This window comes from Equus caballus, chromosome 22, assembly GCF_041296265.1.
Source record: "Equus caballus isolate H_3958 breed thoroughbred chromosome 22, TB-T2T, whole genome shotgun sequence".
In the NCBI taxonomy this organism is placed as follows: domain Eukaryota; kingdom Metazoa; phylum Chordata; class Mammalia; order Perissodactyla; family Equidae; genus Equus; species Equus caballus.
The window spans coordinates 19,871,498-19,891,763 of record NC_091705.1 but is presented as its reverse complement, the minus strand read 5'-3'; the positions used below and the strand labels follow the sequence as shown (position 1 = coordinate 19,891,763).

Here is a 20,266-nt window from a genome sequence, read left to right as displayed (position 1 = left end):
GGGGTTTCGTGGAGACAGAGGAGGAGGAAGCTTTCTGGTGGCTTGTGGGAGGCGGCCCATGCAGGGTGATGGCATCTCTGAGACGGCCCAGGGAGGTGGAGAGGATGGAAGGACGAGGCTTGCCTGACTTTGGTCCCCTTTATTCTAGAGCAACCATATCTGCTCAATCTCAGCCCACATGGATTCTCAATAAAGCAGAACCCCTCTTCCTGTTAGTTTCCTGCTCTACAATTTGAGAAATGTCTAGACTGCCCTTATCAGGAAGTCATTCAAAAAAACTCACTGCCTGGGGCTGACAGATTCCACCTAACTGCCCTCCCCACATCCAGAAGTGGGTGGTGGCTCAACTGGTCTGGCCTGAGGTCTTGGGGTCTGTAAAGATCATCAATAAGGGTTTCCAGCTGTCAAAAACCAATGCGGCCCTCTCAAGGGAGAGAGCTCCCTGCCCCTGGAGGCATGTAAGAAGGTCCTGGGGTCTGGTCCTGATGTCTGGGAGAAGCAGCAAAGCTTCCCAAGCAAGGCTACTCATCAGTGATTCAGGACCCTGCGGTGGCTTGGGTAGGTGGGGAATGGAAACTGCTTTCCAAATTGAGTCAGTGTCGATCACCACACGTACCCCAGTGGTGGGCACCAAGGGGATCAAGAGGCAAGCACCAGGCTGCCTGTGACTGTGGCGGCGCAGGCCTCACCCTGACATGGGTACAGAACAACGGAGGCTGGGAGCGTGGGGAAGGGGCCCAAACAAAGGGCTGCAGGCAAATCCCCACCTCAGAGGACCACCAAGAAGAGCAGGGCTGGGGAGTGGGGCAATGGGCACCTCTGCCCACAGCCAGAGGAGGGGGAGGGGAAACAACGGGAGGTGTAGCCCCTGGGCCCTTCTAGGCAGGTGGACAGGGCCTCAAAGCCAGGCACCTGCTTCCTTCAAGCTCCTCTATTTTTTTGGAGTCCTTTATTTTCCTTTTCTTCCTTCTCTCTTGTTTCTGTCACCCAGGCATACTCTATTCATATCCCACAAACTCACATCTGCACCTACTGTGTGCCTGGCCCCGCAGGAATCTCTAGGGTAACCAATAAAAGCCTCGCACACATGAAGACGCACACACAGAGCCCCACCACACTCAGACCGTTCCATTTTGTCTTCGGGGGCGGGGGGGGGGGTGGGTATCTTGTAACTCCAGGAAGCACCGGGAAGTTAGGCCTGTCCATCCTGCCCCCTGAGCTGCCCCCAGACCAGAAGGCCCCACCTGTTTCCAGTGCTGACGAGGCCTCTCTGACACCTTCTCTCATACTGTTTCTGCATTAACGGTTGTCAGCAGTCCCTGATTTACTGAGTGCTTGCTCTGTGCCAGGCTCCACCCTGCCCACTTCACAGGCTGCATCCCTTAGGAATGAGTGAGGCTGCATGTAACAGAAACCCCACTCAACGGCTTAACAAAATAATTGTCTGTGCTTCTCACTCGCCAAGAATGCTGTGCACAGTCTCGTGGGACCCAGGCTCCTTCGTGCCTCACTGTCTTTGCCACATAGCTATTGACCTTGGGGGCATAAGTTGGCTAAGGGCTGCATAAATCGAGCGCACCTGAGTCTCCCCCACTTATCTGCACACCACATCCGTTTGGGTCCCCCACTGCCTCCAGGGTAGTGGCTCAGGCCAGCTTCTCACTGCTGTCTCCCCCATGCAACTCACACGAGGCCAGCCCTCCAGTGGCCTAGGACTTGGAGTGGACTCACTGCCTGAGGAACGGACAGAGGCTGGAATACTGGGTTCCAGATGCCAGGTGGCTCCCAGCAACCAGAGCCCTCTGCCAGCTTTCTGTAATCAGCTGGCAGACATGAGTCCTGGGTGAGAGTGATAGGGACCGGGGACCAGGCACTGAGCCAACATCACCCCCAGCCTTGTGGCTGAGGCCCCACGCTTCTCTGGGCCTGCCCCTCCATCTACAAATATATTGATGTGTTGTACCTGTGGTCAAAATGCCCATATGCCATGGTCAGCCCCTGGGCTACCTCCTCTAGCCTCCCTTCAGTGCCCCCCACCCAGATCCTATGGTCAGAGGGGCCCATAGTGCAGACCCTTAGAGGCCCCTGGCTCCAGGGTCCCTGGCTGGGCTGCTCCCCCGTCCTTCATTTCTTCAGTCACCAAGAAGTGTGTCTGGGTGGGCTCTAGACCTGCCTTGTGGATGGCCTGGGGAGTGAAGCTGGGTACCACAGCCAGAGGGTACCCCATGGGAGAAATCACCACTATATGCAGACGTTCACAACGGGTGCCAAGGGGGCAAAAAATGCTAACGGGCAGTCCGGGTAGGAAGGCTTCCCTTAAGTTTTGGTCTGAGCACATTTTGAAAGGCAAAAAAAGGGGAAGAAAGGGCATTCCGGGCTGAGGACCAGGCAGGCTGGGGGCTCTGAGGCCCAGAACACCGGCACGCAGCTGGGGAGGCTCCAGCGTTCACATGCCAAGAGGCAGACTGTGTACACACGTGTGTGCCTGTGCATGCTCCCAGGGCAGGCGGTGCGGCCCAGACATGCCTTGTGGGGCCCCAAACACCTCTGCGCCAAGCCTCCAGTGTAGCTTTTACCCGCAGCTCTGGAGGCTTCCCCTGCAGCGCCCTTTTCAAGTTTAAGGTATAAGCCTCCTCACTCGGCCTTTGATGGTGCACCTATACCGCTATACTCCGAGAGGGATGGAGGAGCTTGTTAGAGGCGGGAGTGTGAAAGGAAAACCTAGCAGCCTACTAAACCCTATGGGGCTTCACTGGGCCCAACGAAGTGACTGGCCTGCCAAGGACACACAGCTGGTCACAGGGTTGGGACTAGAGTTTGAATCGTTCTACTCTACACCGAGTCCTCGTCTTAACCCACCGCAGAAGCCCACAACCCAGAATCCCCCCGAAAACGCCCCAAATATGCGTATTTCCTCCCGAAGTCATGATTTCCAAGGTTACGGCCCAGGAAGCTGCACTTTAACAGGCGCCCCCGCGGTCCCCACGCACACTGGCCAGGTGGAGAACTCGGCCCTGCACCCCAGGCCCCGCAAGCCGCACCAGGCCGGCAGGGGCCGCGGCGTCCGCACCCCGCCAGCGGTGACCGCCCCGGCTCCGGCTTCTTCGGGGAGGTCACGCGCCGGGCCGCGGCGCCCCCTCGCGGCCGCTGGCGGCGGTGGCCTGGGGCTCAGTGGGTCCATGGCTTCGAGTGCGAACCCTGTGTACCCGGGCGGGGAATGACCGGTGTGGGCCCCGCCCGGAGCTGGAAGCAGACGGTCTTCGGCCTGACGACGAAAGTCGCCGCTCCCGGTGTGCAGGAGTCGCAGCACCACCCCCGCCCCCACCCGGACCAGCGCTAGGGACGTGAGGGCCCCGCCCGCCGGCGCGCGTCATGCTCGCGCGCGCGCGCGCCCGCGGCTGGCGTGCGCAGACGCCCAGGGGTCGCGCAGCCGCCCTCGCTCCCGTGCTGCCAAGTGAAGTGGGTTGTTGCTACAAGTCGGCGGTCCGGGAAGGAAGGGTGAGTGCAACATCCTGAGGACAGCGGACCCGGACCGCAGGGCGGCACAGTGAGTGCGGAGTGCTCTGCGTAGGCCTGGGTGACTGGAGCAAGGAACTACGAACCCCCAAATGCACTGCGCCGCTGAGTTGCGCGAGGCAGTGACGTAAAGGTTCTTGGCCGCTACCATTTCTCCACGGGGGTGCGGGACGTGGTGGCGAAGGCTAGTGACGCGCTCTTCTTGCGGCTAGAAGGTCACCGGAGTCACCGGAGGTCAGCGGACTCCGGTTCCCAAAGTGCCTTCCCGAATCTTCCTGTTTGACAATTTAAACGGACAATCTGTTTACCCTTAACTACAGATATCTGCTTCCTGTGTACCGGCTGCCTTTTAACCCCAAGCTGGCCACTGAGCCAGACGGACGCTATTATTGTTATTAATTACTTACTAGTCTTTATTTGAAACAATCTCACACTTACCCCAAACGTCAACCCTTTTCTTATAAAGAACTCCCGTATAGTCTCTGATACTTAAGTTAGTTGCAGATATGATGCCTCTTGACCTCTGTATTTAGAGGTACTTCAGTGTGTATTTTCTACAAACAAGGACATTGTGCTACATTCAAGACCAGGTAACAATGATAAAGACTGTTATCTAATCTGTAGTCCGTATTTAAATGCTTCCAGGTGTCCTAATAATGCCCTATTGTTTTGGTCGCACGTTGTATCCACCTGCCCCGTCTCTTTAGTCTCCTTCAGTCTGGAGCAGCTCCCCGGCTTCCCTTGATTCTGGTGACTTTGACACTTTGGAAGATTCCTGGCCAGCTGTTTTGTAGAACTGGATTTGGGGTTGTCTGAGATTTCTTCACCTCTACACTCTTACGGGCAGAGGTGGTGCTGACCAGATGTCGTTATTCAGAGGCTGGGAGTGTGCCTTGGGTGGCCCAGGAGGACCAGTGACCAGCCACACGCTCCCACACCCTGGTAGGCCAGACCCTTTCTGTGGTTGCGCCCGTCTCACTAAGGTCTCTGGCTTCCCTGTAGGACCCTCCCGGAGCCATGGTCCACGCCTTCCTCATCCACACCTTGAGGGCCCCGAAGGCGGAGGAGGGCCTTTGCCGGGTGCTCTACTCCTGCGTCTTTGGTGCTGAGAGTTCACCTGATGACGGGCGGCCACATGGCGCCGAGAGGGACAGACTCCTCCGCAAGGAGCAGATTTTGGCTGTAGCCAGGTAACCACACAGCCCAGCCCAGCCCCTGCCCTTCTTTGAACGCATGACCAATTGTGATAGGTTTTCTGGGTGGCACAGAGAAACAGGAGGACTAAGAGGCAGAAAGCTTTAGAGTGGTGTTTTCCAAAGTCTTCCACGCTCATTCACAAGTGTTACACGAAAAAGGGTTAAAGAAATAATAATGCTATTTATCATCATCGTTACAATTATAATTAGCATTTATTGAGCCTGTAAGTATGTGCTAAGCATTTATGTTCTGAGTATTTCATGTATATGAACTCATTTCATCCTTGTACCAGTCCTTTGAGGTAAGTACACTTATTCTCCCACCTTACAGGTGAGTAAACTGAGGTAATGAGAGTTTAAGGAACTTAACCTGACCAAGATTACATGTAGAAAGAGCCAGAGCTGGGATTTGACTGTGGGCAGGCAGAGCTGGGTACCAGTTAAACATGCATTGCAGTGCAGAAGTTCTCAGTGCCTTTAAGCTTTAGCAATCTCTAAGGAGGAAAGAGAATGTGGCATGTGGGCACTCTGTGTGCCCAGAGCTTCCTCAAAGCCTGGGATGCACAGAGCACAGTTTGGAAAGACTGTTCCGGATGGGGTGGCTGGCCTTGGACCTTCCCATCCCAGACCCTGATGGAGCCGGCAGGTGCCAGAATCTCCTGGCCCCTCTGTGTTCTGGCTGAGGAGATTTACACTCTGGGGTAGCTCTGTGCCAGCCTCCTGCCATCCGCTTGTTCCTCTGGGCCTACTCCCCTTCTTGTGGCACAGAAAACCAAACAGATACTTTTAAGGCTGGCCTGTGCACAGCCCAGATTGAGAGGTGTTTCAGGAGGGATTGTAGAGTGCTGTGAAAAGCCTGGGTGGCCAGTGAGGAGTCCGTCTTTATTTGGAGAGGGTTGCACAATGGATGAGGGTGGAGGGTTGGACAGCCTGGATTGGCCGTGGCTTTTACTCCGCTTCTCATTGCTTGCTTTTCTTTATGTTGAGGAGGCCTCCGTGAAGCAAGTGAGTCCGATCTTCTTCCCCTGGTGCCCTTTCCCAGCCTGAGGAGCTGTGTTCAAAACCTGCCTTCTTGTGGCCACATGGAATGAAATGGTTCAGGGAGTAGAGGCTGGAGCCTGAATTCCCATCCAGATTCATGCTTCCTGCTCTGTGGCCCTGGGCAGCTCACTTAGTCTCTCTGGGGCTCAGTTTCTACATCTGAGATAGGAGATAATGGCAGCTTCTAGGTCCAGGGCTGGTCATAAGGATGACAGTCAATGACCTACCCGCTCTCCCCAGGCAGGTGGAGTCCATGTGCCGGCTGCAGCAACAGGCGTCTGGCCGGCCCCCCATGGACCTGCAGCCCCAGTCCTCAGATGAACCAGTGCCCCTGCATGAGGCCCCACGTGGGGCCTTCCGCCTGGCAGCAGGGGACCCTTTCCAGGAGCCGCGGACGGTGGTCTGGCTGGGCGTGCTTTCCTTAGGCTTTGCCCTGGTGCTGGACGCCCACGAGAACCTACTGCTGGCTGAGGGCACACTCCGGCTGCTGGCACGCCTCCTCCTCGAGCACCTCCGGCTGCTGGCCCCCGGCACCAACCTCCTGCTGCGGGCTGACCGCATTGAGGGCATCCTCGCCCGCTTCCTGCCCCATGGTCAGCTGCTCTTCCTTAATGACCAGTTTGTCCAGGGTCTGGAGAAGGAATTCAGTGCTGCCTGTCCTCGCTGACTCCTTACTGGGTTGGGACTTCCCAAGAGTACAAGGAGGGGAAGATGGGAATGGGGATGGACAAACACACAGCCAGGTGAGCTCACGATCTGCCTCCTTCCCAGCCTGCTCCCAGCTGTGGTGTATTGCCACACCCAGCACAAGTGGACAGGACAAGCTGACAGAAAGGGGGTCGGGCAGAGGGTGGAGGGGAGAGATCACAGAGCATCCTGTGCCTGGAGCTGTCCTGTGACTTGTTCAGACCAGTGCATTGGGCCAGCCCCCTTGTCCTTGACCCTGCTTGCTCCCATCCCTGCCAGCCAGCCCCAAGCAGATCACCAGCCACTACTGCTGGAGAGTGAGGAGCGGCTGCCTGGAACTCAGCCCACTTTGTTCTTCCAAACCTGCAGTCATCACAGAGCAAAAGGGTTCTCTGAGGCTCCCAGGGTTGGGGAGCTGGCCCCTGCCTTTGCACCCACTTAGGCAAAACAAGGACTTTGTTGGTGAGGGCCTGCTTGGTGTCCAGCCCACCACAGTTCACAGATGTGTCAGTCGTTCAGCAGGGGGATTTTGTATCTCCTTTTGGGTCCAGCCTGTGCCCACCAGGCAGCCTCGAGTAATCATGGGCTTCCCTTGTCTGCAGGGAGAGAAGGTACTCTCAAGGTGGGTGCAAGAGGTCTGGCCTGGGTGATGTCATCTTTCCCATTTTGAATTAAAAGCACCAGCTGTTTGATTTCACCCTCCGTTTCTGTGAGTGTCATTAATGCACATCTGCTTGTGTGACCCTGAGCGGGGGGTCAAGGATGCCCCTGAGAGCTTCTTGGGAGATCTCCACCTCTTGTCCCCCACATCATCTCTGTCTCCTGTGCCTCCTTTGGATGGTAGCACTTGCGTCTTCTACCAGGATGTGGGGGGTTGATGTGGATCCCTGAGAAGTAGAGCCTAAGACAAGGATTAGATGCAAGTGGTTTGTATGGGAGGTGATCCCAGGAAGCCCTGGAAGGGGAAGCAGCCCATACAGGTGTGTTATCCAGGACAGGTAGGGAGCTCAGCACCTCTGGGAACCAGTGCACAACAGTCACCTCTGAATGACTCACTCAAGGGGTGAAGACCTGTGGGTGTTGGTCTGCAGCTCCCTCCAGTCAGTGGCTGTGAGTTGTCCCAGGGAAAATTCCCTGGCTCATTCTGCCCCCAGAAAAAGCCCTTAGGCAGTGTGGAGCTGTGCCTGCCCACACAATGGTCAGACCCTATGGTGGGGCACCAAACTGCTATTAGGAGTCTAATCAGCAGCTCCTAGTCCTGGCTTAAAATGATTCAATTGGAAAAAAACCTCAGTGTATATCTATTTTCTTTTTTGAGGAAGATTAGCCCTGAGCTAACATCTGCTGCCAATCCTCCTTTTTTCCGCTGAGGAAGACTGGCCCTGAGCTAACATCCATGCCCATCGTCCTCCACTTTATATGTAGGACACCTACCACAGCACGGCCTGCCAAGCGGTGCCATGTCCACACCTGAGATCCGAACCGGTGAACCCCAGGCTGCTGAAGCGGAACATGCAAACTTAACTGCTGTGCCACCGGGCTGCTCCCCCCCCCCACTTTTTTTTTTGAGGAAGATTAGCCCTTAGCTAACATCTGCTGCCAGTCTTCCTCTTTTTGCTGAGGAAGACTGGCCCTGAACTAACCTCCGTGCCCATCTTCCTCTGCTTTCTGTGTGGGACGCCTATCACAGCATGGCTTGCCAAGCAGTGTCATGTCCACACCCAGGATCTGAGCTGGTGAACCCTGGGCTGCGAAAGCAGAACGTGCGCACTTAACCGCTGCGCCACTGGGCTGGCCCCTTTTTTCTCTAAAGATTTTATTTTTCCTTTTTCTCCCCAACCCCCCTCCCCCCCGGTAATAGTTGTATATTTTTAGTTGTGGGTCCTTCTAGTCCTGGCATGTGGGATGCCACCTCAGCATGGCTTGTTGAGCGGTGCCATGTCTGCACCCAGGATCCGAACTGGTGAAACCCTGGGCTCACGAAGTGGAGTGCGTGAACTTAACCGCTGGGCCACAGGGCTGGCCCCTATATCTATTTTCATGAGCTGCCTGTTGCATGTGAGATGTGGCTTTCTCAAGTGGGCTGCACAGCCTCCTCTTAGGTGGTCAGGGTGCAGGTGTTGGCCCCATCTTGTGCTTGCCAAGACCCAGTTGTCCTTTGGCACCGAGGGAGGACCCCTCCACACACACACCCACTTAGGAGGCAGCTCCTGTGATCAGGATTTTGCCCTTCCAAGTCTGCAGCCAAGGCCATCAGCCATGCCGTGCCTTCCACCACCACCGTCACCAGTGGAACAAGGCCACCTTCTCCATCCTTGGGTGCCACAAATCACCCTCTGACCTTGAAGACCTAGAGTGACCTCAGTCTGTGTATGTGGCAAACCATGCCGCTAGAAATGTCCCACAGGCCCTAGTGGGCCACCCCTGTCCTTTACTGTCTGCTCTCCTGGGCTGCCCCTCCCCTTGCTCCAAGCTGGTGGTCCTGGTGGAATGACTGTTCTCACAAGAACAGGCTCCTCTGGCCTTGGTTGAAGGGCCCCAACTTGGCTGGTCTGAAACGTTTCTGCCTGTTTTTCAGACTGAACTTGAGGATGAGGGTGAGACCCCACTCCCCTGGAAGCTATGGGAAGTTCGGTTTAGGTGGAGCTGGTAGCCTTGGTTCCCATCAGGTGGAGGAAACTGATGCGCAGAGAATGGCAGAGACCGAGACCCTGCCCTGGGGCCGCAGCGCCCCTGGTTTCTGTTGTTCCAGATGCCCAGATAATACCCGGGTTTCCTTAACCCCACGAACTTACCCAGCGCCCTTCCCGTGCAGTCCCACTTTGCCCTAGTAGCTCTGAGCCTGGTTTCCACTACAATTTCTTATACTTACCTCACATGAGCCTGACACTCTGCTAGGTGCTATGCAGGGTATGAGATGCCCCCAAGGGTCCAGGAGGGACAGAGCTGGGCACAGATGCCTGCAAAGCAGCATTAAGCGTCACTGAATTGATCCAAAGTGCTTTAAACATCCAAAGGATTTCCTCCTATGTTATGTCCTAGGAGTTTTATAGTTTTGTGTTTACATTTAGGTCTATGGTCCACTTTGAGTTAATTTTTGTGAAAGGTGTAAGTTCTGTGTCTACAGTGATCTTTCTTCATGTGGATGTCCAGTTGTTCCAGCACCATTTGTTGAAGAGACTGTCTTTGCTCCACTGTGTTGCCTTTGCTCCTTTGTCGAAGATCAGTCGACAACATTTCTGGGGTCTATTTCTAGGCTCTCTGATGTGTTCCATTGATCTGTTTGTCTGTTCTTTCACCAGTTCTATACTATCTTGATTACTGCAGCTTTATAGCAAGTCTTGAAGTTGGATAGTGTCAGTCCTCCAACTTTGTTCTTTCTCAGTATTGTGTTGGCTGTTCTGGGTCTTTTGCCCCTTCATGTAAACTTTAGAGTCAGTTTGTCAATATCCACAAGATTACTTGCTGGATTTTGATTGGGACTGCATTGAATCTATAGATCAAGTTGGGAAGAAGTGATGTCTTGACAATGTTGAGTCTTCCTATCCATGAACATGGAGTATGTCTCTCCATTTATTTGATTCTTCTTTGATTTCTTTCATCAGAATTTTGCAGTTTTCCTCATATAGACTTGTACATATTTTGTTAGATTTATACCTAAATATTTAGTTTTGGCTGGTGTTAATATACATGGTAATGTATTTTTAATTTCAAATTCTAGTTGTTCATTGTTGGTATAGAGGAAAGTGACTGGCTTTTGAGTATTAACCTTATATCCTGCAACCTTGCTATGATCGTGTATTAGTTCCAAGAGTTTTTTGCTGTTGATGCTTTCAGATTTTCTACATGGTCATGTCATCTGTGAACAGATAATTTTTATTCTTTCCCAATCTGTATACCTTTTATTTCCTTTTCTTGTCTTAATTACATTAACTAGAACTTCTAGTACAATGTTAAAAAGGACTGGTGAGATGGGACATCCTTGCCTTGTTCCTGATCTTAGTGGGAAAGCTTCTAGTTTCTCCCATTAAGTAGGATGTTTGCTGTGGGGTTTTTGTAGATATTTTTTATCAAGTTGAGGAAGTTCCCTTCTATTCCTCGTTTGCTGAGAGTTTTTATCATGAATCGATGTTGGATTTTGTCAAATGCTTTTTCTGCATCTATTAATATGATCATGTGATTTTTCTTCTTTAGTCTGTTGATGTGATGGATTACATTAATTGATTTTCAAATGTTGAACCAACCTTGCATACCTGGGATAAATCCATTTGGTCATGGTGTATAATTCTTTTTATACATTGTTGGATTCTATTGCTAATATTTTGTTGAGGATTTTTGCATCTAGGCTCATGAGTGGTGTTGGTCTGTAGTCTTCTTTTCTTGTAATGTCTTTGGATTTGGTATTAGCATAATACTGGCGTCATACAATGAGTTAGGAAGTGTTCCCTTCGCTTCTATCTTCTGAAAGAGACTGTAGAGAATTGGTATATTTTCTTCCTTAAATGTTTGGTAGAATTACCAGTGAATCCATCTGGCCCAGCCTTGACTTTTTAAAATGTTTATTTTTTAAATTAAATTTTATTTGCCAAATAGGTAATATGATTTAGATATCAGAATGATAAAAAAGGTTTCACTGAAAAACTTGCTCCCACCTCCGTCCCTATCCACCCTGTTCCCCCTACTGCCCCTTTCTTGGTTTCTTATATATCTTTTTATCTCTCTTTACACAAATATAAGCAAATATGAGCATATATCTTTTTTTTTTTTGCTTGGGAAGATTCGCCCTAAGCTAACATCTGTTGCTAATCTTCCTCCTTTTTCTTCTCCCCCTCTCAAAGCCCCAGTACATAGTTGTGCATAGTTGTAAGTTCTTCTGGTTCTTCTATGTGAGCTGCTGCCACAGCACGGCTACTGACAGACAAGTGGTGTGGTTCTGCACCCAGGAACTGAACCTGGGCCGCCAAAGTGGAGCACACGGAACTTTAACCGCTAGGCCATCAAGGCTGGCTCTGAACATGTATTCTTATTCCACTTGCTGCCTGCACTATTTTTTACACAAGATGCTGCCTACTACATATAGATCTTCCTCATCTTATGATGGAGTTACATCCCAGTAAACCCATTGTAAGTTTAAAATATTATAAGTCGAAAATGCATTTAATACACCTGACCTACCAAACCTCATAGCTTAGCCCAGTCTGTTTTGGGTATGCTCAGAACACTTACATTAGCCTACAGTTGGGCACAATCATCTAACACAAAGCCTATTTTGTAATTAGGTGTTGACTATCTTGTGTAATTTATTGAATACTGTACTGAAAATGAAAAACAGGGTGGTCGTATGGGTTAACAGCATGGTTGTAAGTGTATGGGTTGTTTACCCTCGAGATCGCATGGCTGACTGGGAGCTACGGCTGCTGCCTCTGTCCAGCATCCTGAGAGAGGATCGTATTGCATATCACTAGACCAGGAAAAGATCAAAATCAAAATTTGAAGTACAGTTCCTATGAATGCTTTCACACCATCGTAAAGTTGAAAAATCATCGTTGAACCATTGTAAGTTGGGGACCGTCTGAATAGGGTTCTGCACTTGCTTGTTTCACTTAACAGTGTATCCTGGAGATCGTTTCATAGCAGGACATAGCATTTTTATCCTTTTTTATTCTTGTCCATTATGTGGATATATTATAGTTCATTTAACAAACCTAAAAATTACTGTGAAATAGTTCATGTTTATAAAAAAGTTCTTGGAATTATATAATGAGCATCCAAGTACCCATCATTCAACTTAAAAAAAAAAAAACAGCATTAACTCATTAATTTCTGCTTTTATTTTCATTAAGTCATTCCTTCTGTTTTCATTTGGGTTATTTATAACTCTTTTTTTTTTTATTGCTTTTCTTCCCCAAATCCCCCCAGTACATAGTTGTATATTTTAGTTGTGGGTCCTTCTAGTTATGGCACGTGGGATGCTGCCTCAACATGGCCTGATGAGTGGTGCCATGTCCGTGCCCAGGATCTGAACTGGTGAAAGCCTGGGCCGCTGAAGCAGAGCATGCGAACTTAACCACTCAGCCATGGGGCCGGCCCCTATAATAACTCTTGAGGATGCTTAATTCTTTTGTTTTCAATCTTTTTTAAAAAAATGGTACTAGTGTTTAAGTTATGAATTTTCTTCTGACCACTGCTTTGGCTGTCTTCCATAGGTGCTGACGTGCTGTTTTCTAGAAAATCTGCAGTTTCCGTTTTTGCCTCTTTAATACACTATTTCTCTGTGACCTCATAACAACAGTCTTCCTGAGTTCCTGTAGGTTTAAAAAAAAATTTGGAGCCTTTATACTTGATCTTTCACCTGGGTGCCCCAAATATTATTTATTTTCTGGTAACATTACTAGAATATATCTTGTACTGTAAACATGATATTTTTTTTTCAAACATAGACTGAAATCCCTTTTTATTTCAGAAACACTTTCCTGAATTATATCTTTAAATAGCTATTGTATTTCATGTTTTTGTTCCCTTCAGGGATTCCAGTTATGCACTAGTTGGCTCTCCTTTGCCTGTCGTCCATAGCTATCATTTTCCCCCCAATCCTTTTAATGTGGCAGATCCCAGAAAGCACCAGAAAAGAAAAATCCCTTTTCCTGAAGATGTATCTCTTATTTTCAACGAGGTGGAAACTGCAGCGCAAAGTCCCCCCTGGACCCAGTTTAGCTTAAGCTAGGAGAGAGCCTGCAGGCTTTGAAGTTCATGAGGCTCGTGTTCTCTCAGCTCTCTGCCTTCTGGGCCGTTCCAGGTCCTCCACCCCTGTAGAGCTGGTCCATCTCTAACATCTGGTTAGTATTCCAGTGCCAGTTACCTGAGCCCTCGTCCTGCCTGCAGTGGGGCACTCAGCACCGCCCCAGCACGGCATATGTCTCCTAGGCATCACTTGTTCTCATTTTGTGTTTCTGTGGCATGTCAGTCTCACTGGGGTCTCAGGGCACGTGGCTCTTCCCTCCTCTCTGCCCTGCTGTGTCTTCCCAGATGCAGAATACATGCTCTTTCTCTTTTTTTTTTTTTTTTAAGATTTTATTTTTCCTTTTTCTCCCCAAAGCCTCCCAGTACATAGTTGTGTATTTTTAGCTGTGGGTCCTTCTAGTTGTGGCATGTGGGAAGCCGCTTCAGCATGGCTTGATGAGTGGTGCCATGTCTGCGCCCAGGATTGGAACCAGCGAAACCCTGGGCCACCGAAGCAGAGCACGAGAACTTAACCACTTGGCCACAGGGCCGGCCCCATGCTCTTTCTCTTGATGCCCCCCAAGAATCAGGTATTTGGGTATAGCAGACTTGTACTAAAGTTTAGGGAGATAGAGGAGAGTTATCTCAAAGAATGACAGAGCAAATAACTCCAGATTGATTGTCAGACACTCCTGTTCCCTGAATCTCTTGACCATTCACCCCCAGGAGGTCTTCTCACTCCTATTGCCTCAGGGGCCTTGGCTTCTCATCAACCTTCAGGCTACTCCCTCCTTTTTTTTCTTTGAGGAAGATTAGCCCTGAGCTAACATCTGCTGCCAATCCTCCTCTTTTTGCTGAGGAAGACTGGCCCTGAGCTAACATCCGTGCCCATCTTCCTCTACTTTATACGTGGGACACCTGCCACAGCATGGCTTGTCAAGTGGTGCCATGTACCTAGGATCCAAGCCTGCAAACCCCGGGCCAGTGAAGTGGAATGTGCACACTTAACAGCTGCGCCACTGGGCCGGCCCCTGCTCCCTCCTTTTTAATTTTTTTATTAAAAATTGTTTTTCTTGGGGCCAGCCCAGTGGCGTAGCAGTTAGGTGTGCACATTCCACTTTGGCAGCCTGGGGTTTGCCGGTTCAGATCCCAGGTGCGGACATGGCACCACTCATCAGGCCATGCTGAGGTGGCATCCCACATGCCACAACCAAAAGGACCCACAGCTAAAAATACACAACTATGTACCGGGGGGCTTTGGGAGAAAAAGGAAAATTTTTTAAAAAGTCTTTGAAAAAAAAAAAAGCAGAGAAAGATGGGCACGGATGTTAGCTCAGGGCCAATCTTCCTCAGCAAAAAGAGGAGGATTGGCAGTGGATGTTAGCTCAGGGCTAATCTTCCTCAAAAAAAAAATTGTTTTTCTTTATTCTTTTTATTGTGAAATATACAGAAATAAAATTGACCATTTGAACCATTTTTAAGTGTACAATTTAGTGGCATTAAGTACATTCACAATATTGTCTCTATTTCCAGAACGATTTCATCCTTCAAAACAGAAACTGTACCATTAGGCAATGATTCTCCCTGCTCCCTCTGCTCTCTGGGCTCCAGCATCCTCATTTCATTCCTGTTCATTCCTCCTTTCCTGTTCTTACAAAGCAGTTTAGGGCTCCATCCCTCACCCAACTTGGTTCCAAGCCGCATAGCTGTGCCACCTAAAAAAGAGAAGGAAAAAGCCTGTTCTGGGGCTCCATCTTCAGCAGTTTAAAGCACATTTTCAGTTCTGCCTTGAAATCAACTCTTGTGGGACGTGATTAAGTTCTCAGGCATAACTTCCTTCCCCATGAATGTCTGTAAGCTGAAGGGGACCATAGAAAGATAGATTCTTCCACGGGTGAGTCATATTTCATCTTAAGAGCAGGAATAGCTGTGCTAATTTTTTAACAGCTTTCTCCAACGACCGCCACCATTGCAATTGTTTATTTGTGTGTGTTATTTAATGTTTCATCTTCCCATCAGGTTATAACCTCCAGGAGAGTTTATATTGTGTCCCTTGTTTTCTACATTATACTTAACACCTGGCACATAGCAGGCACCCAGTATATATTGAACAAATGAATCAGTAGGTGGTTTATAGGAGACCCTTGGGGCCAGGGACTCTGCAATATCACCATGTAACTACTTTTCCTTTCTCCTGGGAAGCAGAGAGAAACAATAGGCTGTGTTATCTCTCGAGTGATGTGCCTGGGACCACATGTCCCTTTCCCAGATGATAAACTGCTGCTTACAGCAAAGGAAGCAATCATGTAGCATATGCAAGTCTCCTGCTACAAGGCCCCCTGTGTTCCGAAGTTATGCCGGCTTACTTTTTACATCACTATTAGTGAAGAGGAACGGTCTCTCCCCTCAGTGTTCTGAAAGAGGTCAGAGTTATGACTGGGTAGCACCACAGGCCTACAATTTCTGCCCCTAAGAAAGGTGAGTAAACAAGTGGTCAGACAAAAACTAACAAATGTTGGAGAGGGTGTGGAGAAAAGGGAACCCTCACACACTGCTAGTGGGAAGGCAAACTGGTTTGGCCACTATGGCAAACAGTATGGAGAGTTCTCAAAAAACTGAAAATAGAAATACCATATGACCCAGCTATCTCACTCCTGGGTATTTATCCAAAGAACTTGAAATCAGCAATTCAAAGAGACTTGTTCCCTGCAGCATTATTCACAATAGCCAAGATGGGGAAGCAACCTAAGTGCCCATCGACTGATGAATGGATAAAGAAGATGTGGTGTGTCTACACACACACAAATAGAATACTGCTCAGCCATAAAAATGACAAAATAGTCCCACTCACAACAACATGGATGGACCTTGAGGGTATTATGTTAAGCGAAATAAGCCAGATAGAGAAAGACAAACACTGTATGATTCTACTCATATGTGGAAGATAAACAAACATGTGGACAAAGAGAACTATTTAGTGGTTACCAGGGGGAAGAGGGGTGGGGGTGGGCACAAAGGGTGAAGGGGCGCACCTATAAGATGACTAACAATAATGTACAACTGAGGGGCCGGCCTCGTGGCCGAGTGGTTAAGTTTGCATGCTCCGCTTTGGCAGCCCAGGGTTTCACTGGTTCAGATCCTGGGCGCAGACACGGCACCACTCATCAGGCCACGTTGAGGCGGTGTCCCACATAGCACAACCAGAGGCACTCACAACTAGAATACACAACTATGGACTAGGGGGGCTTTGGGAAGAAAAATAAATAAAATTACTTAAAAAAAATGTACAACTGAAATTTCACAATGTTGTAAACTATCGTAACCTCAATTAAAAAAAAAAGGTCGGAACTCTTCCTCTCACTGAAACAGCCACCTGGATTTACAAAGCCTGGCAGTGGTCAGAACGACACCTTCTGTGTCCACCCCAATTATATAAGCCACACCAGCTGGAGGGCCCAGAAGTCTTTGGATCAGCGAAGACTCCATCTTAAACTAGAGCCAGGGGCAGAGCCTTTCCTCTCTGGGCATTACTTGGGGTTGCTACTTGATCAGAAGTAAAAGGACACTAAACCCCTTTGACAGGTCTGTCTCTGGCTCATGTGGTCCTGTAATATCCTTGTGATGAAAACGAAGTAAGTCCTGGCCCAGAGAGCAGCCTTCCCTGACTCAGAGAGGCCCCAGTGTAGGTGGCCAATAGCAAAAGTGACGAGCAAAAATCAGTAACTTCCCTATGTTCACGAATGAGGAGTTAGAAAATACAATGAAAGACAAGATCCCATTCAGGATAAAGACAAGAAATATAAATGCCTAGGATCAGACATAATTAGAAATACATCAGACCAATACAAAGACTGTGAAGTATACTGAGATGCTAAAACCAATGGGTGAAAGTTTGATGAGGAACAGGATTTTTCATGGCCTCAAAGTGCCCTTCCGTGAATTACTTATTAACTAAAAATGGGAAAGAGTAAATCCACAGTGGAGAAACCCGGAGGGCACCTCCTACCAAGTGATCAAAGTGCACATCCGCAGTACTGGGACAAATGGGGAAGCATTTGCATGTTTGTAATCCGATTACATTTTCAGTAATAGTGTTTTCTCTCTCCGCTATATTAGTGCATCAGGGTCTTTCCGTTGGCAGGATTCTTTATTTCCCCAACACTACACATATTTAAAGTGCACAATTTAACAAGATTTGACATATGTTTATACCCATGAAACCATCACCACAATCAAGATGATGAACGTATCAATAACCCTCTGCAAAAGTGTGCCTTTGGTAATTCCCTTCCTTTTTAAATGTCAGCCACAAACGACAACGGTATTAGCAGAACATGTGACTCAGTCACCAAAAGAAATTACAGATATTTCCAGGTCACGATAGAGTTGATGCAGATACCTTGGACTATTATTTATGCATTGCATTACTTAAATATTTATTTAATGAAAAAAATGTGTGATAGTTTAATAATTATATTTTAATATAATTGGGATTTTTGTTTTGGTAACTCTATGTATCTTTAAATGCCTTTAAAAACATTGTTCTGGCCTAGGATAAGCCAGATCGAGAAAGACAAACACTGTATGATTCTACTCATATGTGGAAGATAAAAAACATGTGGACAAAGAGAACTATTTAGTGGTTACCAGACAGCCCGAGGAGTCACTGGCCTGACCATGTTGAGCACCCATGCTCTAAAGCAACAGAACAGCCCCATGGACGAGACCCTCGCGTTCTGGCCTGCAGGGGCTCTTCTACAGGCCCATCCCGACCTGTCCCCTCCCCAAAAGCAAGCCAACCAGTGGATATGCACAGAACTTCCTCAATGCTTTTTATTGCCTCGTTTTTAATGCAAACAAAGTCCACCAGACATTCGGGGAAAGCTTGCAACACAAAAGAGAAACTAAATAATCAAACAGCAAAGAGTGGTTTCAGAGGAAAACCATGCAGGGAACATAAGAGAATTAAAAAAACAAAACAAAAAAGGCTCTCTAACTACTATTCTCAGTAATTAGCTTCAGGAAGATATCATATCCATAAAGCAAAGGCAAGAACAACAGAGAACAAGAAGTTCTCAGAAAATAAAAATATTATTGCTTACATTAAAAATTAATTAGGGGGGCCGGCCCAGTGGCGCAGCAGTTAAGTGCACACGTTCTGCTTTGGCAGCCCGGGGTTCACTGGTTCAGATCCCGGGTGCGGACATGGCACCGCTTGGCAAGCCATGTTGCGGTAGGCGTCCCACATAGAAAGTAGAGGAAGATGGGCATGGATGTGAGTGCAGGGCCAGTCTTCCTCAGCAAAAAGAGGAGGATTGGCAGCAGATGTTAGCTCAGGGCTAATCTTCCTAAAAGAAAAAAAAGAAGATTTGGAAAATAAAGTTAAGGAATCCAGGAGACAGGACAAAATAAAGAAAAGAAAAGGCAAGATACAGGGAATCTTATTGCTTTGCGCAAAAAAGAAACAAGGTACCTGGGATTGCTGGCTAGTTCCAGGACGGGGAGATGTGGGGCGTTCCGTGGATGAGTGTGGTAGATTGCCCTGGCGGTTCATCCCACCCTTTATTCATACCCTTGCAAAGTGGCTTTACACCCTTCTGGAAGAGCTGGAGTCTGTTTCCACTCCCCTTGAATCTGGGCCAGCCTTGTCACTTGCTTTGGCCAACAGAATGTGGCAGAAGTGATATGCCATTTTGGAGAAGTGATATGCCTTCTGATAGGCCTAAAGAGCACTTTTCTCTCTCTCAGAAACCTGCCCAGCCATCATGAACACAAGCCTAGGCTAGGATGAGAGACCACGTAGGGCAGAGATGGTCCATCCCAGCTGAGCCCATCCTAGGCCCATCAGTTCCCAACAGAATTGGCAACTAACTACAAAAGCATGAGTGAGCCCAGATAAGATGAGAACTGCCTAACTGAGCCCAGCCCCAAATTACCAACCTGCAGAACTTTGAGCTAAATAAATGGTTGCTATGTTAGTCTGTTACCTTTTGGAGTAGATTTCTACTCAGCAAAAGCCAACTAACACAACTGTCTCCCTCTACCTCCTTATAGGGGGCTCTCCTATATTTCGCAGAGACTGGAAACTGAAAGAATACATTTCCAAGACATCTTTGCTACTAGAGTGATGAATATAAACTAAGGTCTGACAATTAGATGCCCCCTCAGAGATTTGGGGGGCTAGAGGCTATCTTCTTGCTGTCACTTCTGAGAGCAAGGACACGGAGACAGGAGGGCCCCCGCCAGTCTCAGCAGTCAGACTCAGCATTCCTGCATTAAGCAGATGTCGAGACAGAGCCGTGTGGAGCTAGGGGTGGCAGCAGGGGCCTCCTCCTCACTTCTGATTATGGTTGTGGTGATGTGCTCTTGAACTCAGTTACTCCAGGGGCAGCCCCCTGACTCCTGTTCCTCCAGCCCCACTCACAATTTTGTAACCAGTAATTCCCTGCATTAAATTCCTTCCTGTGAAAAAACTGATCATGTCAAGTGTTGGTGAAGAAGTGGACTGGACTGGAGTACCTGGAACCCTCACTACACTGCTGGTGGGAATGTAAAGTGGTGCAACCACTTTGGAGAACTGTTTAGAAGCTTCTAATAAAGCCAAACTACCCTATCATCCTGCAATTTTTGAATGAGGGCATAATTCCACAAAAAGACTTATACATGAATGTTCATAGCAGCTTTATTCATAAATATTCCATTAAAAATAGAATGGATAAACAAAATGTGGTATATGCATGTAACAGAATCCTACTCAGCAATGAAAAAGAGCAAATTCCTGATATATTCAACAACGTAGATGGATGTCAAAAATATGTCGAATGAAAGATGCCAGACACAAAACAGTATGTAGTATATGATTTAATTTATATTAAATTCAAGAACAGACAAAATAAATTATGATGATGGAATCAGAATAATGATTGGAGGTGGAGATTGATAAGGAGTACAAAGGAACTTTCTGGGGAGATGGAAATATTCTAGATCTTGATCTAGGTGCTGGTTACACAGGTAGTTACTTGGATAAAAATTAATCAAGTTGCACACTGAAGATTGATGTATTTCACGGAACGTAAATTATGCTTTGAGAAACAAAACCCTTCCAT

The 20,266-nt window shown here is 48.4% G+C and overlaps 1 protein-coding gene and 1 long non-coding RNA gene across 4 annotated transcripts; one reads left to right on the top strand and one right to left on the bottom strand.

Annotated features, from left to right (window-relative positions):
• The first annotated feature begins 2,957 nt into the window (after window positions 1–2,957).
• Window positions 2,958–7,137, top strand: AP5S1 (adaptor related protein complex 5 subunit sigma 1). 3 transcript variants are annotated; one of them, XM_001495890.7, is made up of 3 exons: window positions 2,958–3,498; window positions 4,519–4,706; window positions 5,994–7,137. In XM_001495890.7, exons 1-3 carry the CDS (start codon window positions 3,373–3,375, stop codon window positions 6,418–6,420), a joined length of 741 nt encoding a protein of 246 aa, XP_001495940.2. In that variant the 5' UTR covers window positions 2,958–3,372; the 3' UTR covers window positions 6,421–7,137. The 3 variants fall into 3 exon arrangements, with proteins under 3 accessions (XP_001495940.2, XP_005604558.1, XP_005604561.1); XM_005604501.3 differs by having other exon boundaries at window positions 3,153–4,106; XM_005604504.4 differs by having other exon boundaries at window positions 3,333–3,547.
• Window positions 7,138–12,248: 5,111 nt separating this feature from the next.
• Window positions 12,249–18,751, bottom strand: LOC138920192 (uncharacterized). The gene is made up of 3 exons (XR_011430962.1): window positions 18,634–18,751; window positions 14,726–14,875; window positions 12,249–12,745 (listed from the first exon to the last, which is right to left on the bottom strand). It is a non-coding gene; the product is annotated as an uncharacterized lncRNA (long non-coding RNA).
• Window positions 18,752–20,266: the final 1,515 nt, after the last annotated feature.

Coding starts and splice junctions, on each gene's coding strand:
- AP5S1 (XM_001495890.7), top strand. CDS start 3,373: ATGCTCGCGCGCGCGCGCGCCCGCGGCTGGCGTGCGCAGACGCCCAGG. Junction 3,499..4,518: donor CGGCGGTCCGGGAAGGAAGG/GTGAGTGCAACA, acceptor GCTTCCCTGTAG/GACCCTCCCGGAGCCATGGT. Junction 4,707..5,993: donor CAGATTTTGGCTGTAGCCAG/GTAACCACACAG, acceptor CGCTCTCCCCAG/GCAGGTGGAGTCCATGTGCC.